Below are 6037 nucleotides of genomic sequence, written 5' to 3'. Positions count from 1 at the left end.
CCCACTTTCTCCTCTGTCAAGTGGGGTTCATGATAGCGACCTTCTAGAATTATTGTGAAGATTGCATCTTTGAAGGTGTCAAATTTCTCTCATTAGAAAACAACAAAAGAAAACAGAAAATTCATCCTCAGTGCTTGAGCCAAAAGGAGACAGTCTCCTGTCCTCTGTGCTGGTTGATGACATTCTGTTTCTAATTGTTCCCACTCATTGAGCGTTTATCACAAGCCAGACATGTAGCCAAATGCACAAGATGCAGCATCCCGTGTGGGCCTTCCACCAGCCTCTGGACATCGGAGACACCCCGTTTGCCAGAACAGGGACGTGAGGCGTGGCCAAGAGGAGGAAATGCATCAGGGTGTCTTTCTCTGGGTGGAGCTGACAGGTGCCTTTTTCTTGCCTTAAGATTCCTGCAAAATCAGGGGCGCCTGGGTGGCTCAGTCAGTTAAGCATCTGACTTTGGCTGAGGTCATGATCCTGTAGTTCAGTAGTTCGAGCCTCGCATTGGGCTTTGTGCTGACAGCTCAGAGCCTGGAGCCTGTTTCAGATTCTGCATCTACCTCTCTCTCACCCCCTCCCCCCCACCTACTCATACTCTGTCTCTCTCTCTCAAAAATAAATAAACGTTAAAATTTCAAAAAAAATATTCCTGCAAATTCGATATTTGGCACTTTTTCAGTTCCATCCAATTTCTTTCAGACGCCTGACACCCCTCCCCCAAGCCCAGGGCCCTAAAGCCCACGTCCCTATGGTTGTTATCTGTCCCAGTCTCTGCCCTCCCCTGCCGGGCTCAACCAGGACACCCTGGTGTCCCCAACAACGTGGGGGGGGGGCAGGTCTCTTCCAGGAAAAGCCCCACAGCCTGCAGAACAACATCCGGACGTCCCTGGAGAAGAAGAAGCGGGGCTCAGGGGTCCCCTGGGCGACCCGGCCTGAGGCCACCCCACAGGGTGAGCAGGGAGTGTGCTCTGGCTGGAATGGGACATTGGGGGGCATCCTGCCTGATGCTGGGGTGTGGGAGTCCCGTGGAGACAGCAGATTACATTCATTCCCTGGATCTCCTGGGAGAACAAGAGTCTGTATTCTTGGGGTCACTGAGGAAGCGTTGGGTTGTGGGGGGTGAACTCGGGGCCCCATGAACCTGCCGTGTGTGCTGGACCCTCCCTGAGTGTCTGGGGGAGGGCAGGGGTGTCCTGAGCCCTGGAAGCTGGGGGTCCCTACCCGGGGGTCCGCCAGAGATGGGGTGCCGGGACACGTGTAGGAATCAGCCCCCCTCTGGGGCAGTTCTGTGTGTCCTTGTCACCCCCTGGCTGTCATCCCCCCTCTGTGCCTACCATGGTCATGCCCAGCTCCAGCCCCCCTGTTCAGCCCGCTCCCCGAGCCCACACTGCACATTGTCACCATGACTCACACCATCCCCGTCACTCCCTCCACCTATGCTGCAACCCCATCCTGGTGACCACTGCCACCTCCCCTTCACCTGTGCCACCAGCCCACCCCCACGTCCACCACCAGCACCCCCGCCTTGCTGTGGGCTCAGAGCCCAGTAGAGAGGAGCAGAGTGGGCATTCAGAGATGAGCCCACATCAGGGCCCAGCTCCTCTCTCAACAGAACAGAGAGGGGCTGCTCCAGGGTCAGGGAGGCGAGGCAGGGTGACTGTCCACTCCTCCTCCATCCTTCGTTTGTCTCCCAGACTCCCCAGGCACCGTGTATGTCTCCAAGGTGAAGAGTAAGGGCCACCCGGCCGTGTACAGGTTCTCCCTCAATGCCAGCCTGCCCGCCCCTTGGCAGATCGTGTCCCCCGGGGACGGGGAGGTGCCCTCTTTTCAGGTGAGTCTGGGATGCCGGGATTCGAACCGCCGCTACCAGGGAAGGGGGCCCTCAACGCCGCACTGGTGGGCATTGGCCACGTGGGAGGCAGGGACTGCGAGGAAGGAGCAGCTTTAGGCAGATGAGGACCCTCTCCCAGCCAGGTCTATGGCGCCTACAGAGTGGTGACAGCATGGGCCTCCAAGTCAGCCAGACCTGGGTTCGAGTCTGTCTGTCTTTGGGCAGCTTACTTAATCTCGCTGAGCCTCAGTTTCTTCATCTGTGAAACGGGGTGCTTAAAACACAGCCAGGGCTGAAGGTATGTGGGGTGAGGCCTGAGCGGCACGTAAGACACAGCAAGTGCTCAGTGAGTGGCAGTTATGTGGCGGTTCTTAGCAGCTAACCCCCCCGCCCCAGGAGAGAGCCTCTGAGGGCCAACCCAGGCCAAGTCAGGAGTTATCTGTTTCTTTGACATATTACACCCTCCAGGATGACAGTTACCTACGTCACTTCCTGTGTTCAGGGTTTCTATTTCCATATGAAAGATGTCTGAGGGGTTTCCTGACTCTGAGCCCTTGCACTGCTGTTCCCACTCCCTAGAAAACTTCCCTTCCAGCTTAATGCATGGCAGGCCCCTCACAGCTGAGCCTCAGCGCAGCTGTCCCCTCCTCAAAGAGCCCTGTGCTGGCTCACTTCTCGGCTCGCCCTCCTCCTCCCCTGCCCATTTATCCTGCGTCTTATGATCCTGACTCTTGAATTCACAGCCCTTAAAAGAACCTAAAGCCATCGTGACTGGCAGCTCCGGGGGGGCAGGGACCAAGCCCTTGTTGCTGACTACTGTGCGCTCTAGGGCCTGGCACACAGTAGGGGCTCAGCTGCAGAAAGGGCTGAGGCTCAGACAGGGAGGGAAGGATTTGTCCAATGTCCAGACTCGAACCCAGGCCTCCAGAGCCTCTGCCCCCAACTCTGGGGGCTGGGACGGGGTGGGACCAGCCTTGGAGGGAGGGTGGGGAGCCTGAGGCCGGACCCAGGCCGAGACAGCCCCCCGGAGTCACGTGTCTTGTCTCTGTCGCTCCACTGCTTAGGTATATAGAGCGCCTTTGGGTAACTTCACCAAGAAGCTGACCGCTTGTATGTCTACAGTAGGGCTGCTCCAGGCGGCGAGCCCCTCCCGCAAGTGGATGGTGACAACCTTGGCCTGTGACGCCAAGCGGGGCTGGAAGTTTGACTTCAGCTTCTATGCGGCCGCCAAGGAGCAGCAGCACACCCGGTAACAGGGCCTCGTGGACAGGCCGGTATCGGCCAGCCCAGCCCCCCGGAAGTCAGCAGGCGCCTTTAGGAAACCCCTGGCTGTGTGCACACATGCGTTCAGTCCCCTGGTTCTGGGCCCGGGACCGGGGCGTGGGGACAGCGGGCGGCGTCCCTGCTCCCCCGGCTGCCGCTCTGCCTCGGGCTGGCCCCGCAGCTCCTCCGCAAGCCAAGCCGTCCCCGTCTCACACCTCATGTGCTGACTTGTCTCCAGGGCTCAGCTGTCTACTCAGATGTCCCCCCTGGGGAGAGGCCGCCCTGCCCGTCCAGAAGAGCCATGCGCCGTCTCTGCATGCGGGGTACCCCCTGCTCCCGTTCTGGCCCCGTCACCCTGCCCGGCTGGTTCAAAGCTGTGGTTCCTCGGGGGCACGCAGGCGTCCTTCCGCGGGCGCCCTGACCGCTCCCCCTGCTCTGTCCCTCCCGCCCGGCACCCTGACACCAAGCGGGTGCTCCATTAACACTCTCTGATTGAATGGACGTATGCTCTGTACGTCCTCTCGAAGGCACGCTTCACCCTTTCTTTGAATGTAATCAATTCAGAAAATATTGTATTAATGCCAAGAGGAGACAGAAGAGGGACTGTGTCTATTATATTGACCTATTGTATACTCAGCCTTGCCTAGTGCCTGGCATGACCTAAGTGCCCCCAAATTCTTCATGAGCGATGGGATTCTGTGCCCGTGCATGGGGGCGGTGGGGGGGGGTGTCTCTGAGCATCTGGGGGCACCTTTTCACCAGCTTTTATCCTTATGTTCTGATCCCACACTCATTTCTCCATTAAGGCTGTATTTCGTTGTTGATTCATGTCACAAACATGGGGCACCAACTGTGTGCCGGCACCGTGCTAGTGCTGGGCATACGGTGGTAAATAGGACAGATGTGGCTGCCGCCCTTAGGCTGGCTGGCGGGAGACGGCAGCTAACAAGTCAGCCGCAGTGTCGTTACAAATGATGACACGTGCCCTGAAAGAAGAGTAGCGCTTTGCTCCGAGAGTGGCCGTGCGGGCCCTGTGCTGGTGACACGTGGGGCTGCAGTCCCTAACAGGCTGGCCTCTGGGCGCCAGGCACCCACAAAGGCTGGACAGCACTTGAGGCAGAGGGCAGTGGTGTGGACGGGGGTGGGGGTGTTGGGGGGGAGACCGTGATGGGCTCACTGGACCCTTCCAGCCTGAGGGACCCTGGCTCGGGGACGGGGGGACCCCTCTGCCTGCCCTCGCCTGAGGCCAGGGCTGGGCTTGTTCTGCACGTACGCAAAAGCAACTGGGCTCAGGCTGCCTGGACGAGCTCAGAACATTCTAGAAAGAACCTTGGGCTGCATCAGGCCCAGTGGTGAGCAAGCTAACTGTGGAGCCCTTGCTTCAGAATCTCGAAGCTCAGTTCAGGTTAAGGCGAGGGTGCCTCGGAGCGGAAACCCTGAGGCTGGCCTGGGGACCCTCTGTGAACTCTTGCGTGCCCTGCATGATTGTTGGAAACTGCCGGTCTCCATGCCTCATGCCCCAGGTGGGGAGACACAGCGGGGAGGCTGCTGGGCAGCCCTGGGGGTAGTGGCCTCCAAAGCCCAGCCCCCAACCTGAGACCAGACCCTTATGCTGGAGACCTGAGTCCGTCCCCTGCACTGGTCCAGCCCCTGCCTACAGCCACACGTGGCTGCGCTTGCCTCGCCTCCCAGGCTCCTGGCCTCCCCAGCCTCAGCCCCGCTCCTTTGCCTCCACAGGAAGGTGTACTTTGCTCAGTCCCACAAGCCCCCTTTCCACGGGCGTGTGTGCGCCGCGCCTCCAGGCTGCCTGCTCAGCTCCAGCCCCGATGGCCCGACCAAAGGCTTCTTCTACGTACCCAGTGAGAAAGGTACGCGTGCGGGGGAGGCCGGCTTGGGGCCTGGGGAGGCCAGGCCCCGCCCTCCGGTACCGACGTGACTCCCTCTGCAGTGCCTAAGGCCCGCCTCTCAGCCACCTTCGGCTTCAACCCCTGCGTGAACACGGGCTGCGGGAAGCCAGCCGTGCGGCCACTGGTGGACACCGGGGCCATGGTCTTCGTGGTCTTCGGCATCATTGGTATCAACCGCACGCGGCAAGTGGACAACCATGTCATCGGAGACCCGGTACGTGGGCCCACCTTGGGCGGATGCCAGAGGGCCCAGCTGCACCAGGCTCACAAACCAGCACCAGCTCCCGTGGCCACTAGCCCCGCTCCCCACACCCCCTCTTGGTTTGCTCCCGAAGCGCAGATGGGCCCCCCACGGGCCCTCGAGGGCACTGTTTCTCTTGAGGAGTGATCAGGGTTGAGCTGAGGAATCTGGGTGCATTTGGGCCCAAGCTGGGGGTCCCTCCCCATGAGGGGCTGGAACCAGGCTAAAGGAGATGCAGGTGTGTAACCCCCCTCCTTCCTCCTCTCGCTGCGGGAAGTCCTCCCTGCACCCACGGCCCTTGCTGTGTGCCTGACCTCTCTGCTCCTCCCCTCGCACACACTTGTGCCCTGTGCTGGGCTCTCGGGTGTTTGAAGGGACAGAGTGGGTGCTAAGCACGTGGCAGGAAGGGCCGTGGTCGTGGGAGTCACAGCTCCCGCCTTGAGAAGCCAGTCCGGCTGGGTATCCAGGATCTTTCCCGAAGTAATCCCAGAGCCAGCACAGTCTGAGATCTGTGTGATTGGTCCAGACCGAGGGTCTCCAGGTGTTTGGAAGAGGGTGTGGAGGCAGGGAGGAGACAAAGCACACGGTGGGGGGGAGGTGGTGAGGGATTTGGATGTGCAGAGAGAGGGAGGGGCGAGAGCGGAAGCTCGGGTGAGAGCCTGTGGGTAAAAGCAGGGTGAGCCTCGGGGACCCGTGCAGGGTGCGCGGCAGCAGGAGCCCGACAGCGTGGGCCCCGGCAGGGACCCCCCACCCCCCCAGCACAGTGTGTGATGGTGGTGGGAGCTTCGGAGGCTCTGG

The 6037-nt window shown here is 60.5% G+C and overlaps 1 protein-coding gene across 1 annotated transcript in view; it reads left to right on the top strand.

Annotated features, from left to right (window-relative positions):
* DISP3 (dispatched RND transporter family member 3) overlaps window positions 1-6037 on the top strand; it is a 49015-nt gene that overhangs the window by 34455 nt on the left and 8523 nt on the right. The window contains exons 10-14 of the mRNA XM_029945913.1: window positions 671-947; window positions 1692-1828; window positions 2893-3077; window positions 4829-4959; window positions 5040-5212. Coding sequence (XP_029801773.1) covers window positions 671-947; window positions 1692-1828; window positions 2893-3077; window positions 4829-4959; window positions 5040-5212 — 903 coding nt within the window. The remainder of the gene's footprint in view (window positions 1-670; window positions 948-1691; window positions 1829-2892; window positions 3078-4828; window positions 4960-5039; window positions 5213-6037) is intronic.

Source organism: Suricata suricatta, chromosome 8 (assembly GCF_006229205.1).
Source record: "Suricata suricatta isolate VVHF042 chromosome 8, meerkat_22Aug2017_6uvM2_HiC, whole genome shotgun sequence".
Lineage (NCBI taxonomy): Eukaryota > Metazoa > Chordata > Mammalia > Carnivora > Herpestidae > Suricata > Suricata suricatta.
Note: the sequence above shows the minus strand (reverse complement) of the source record. Positions and strands in the feature narration are given on the sequence as shown.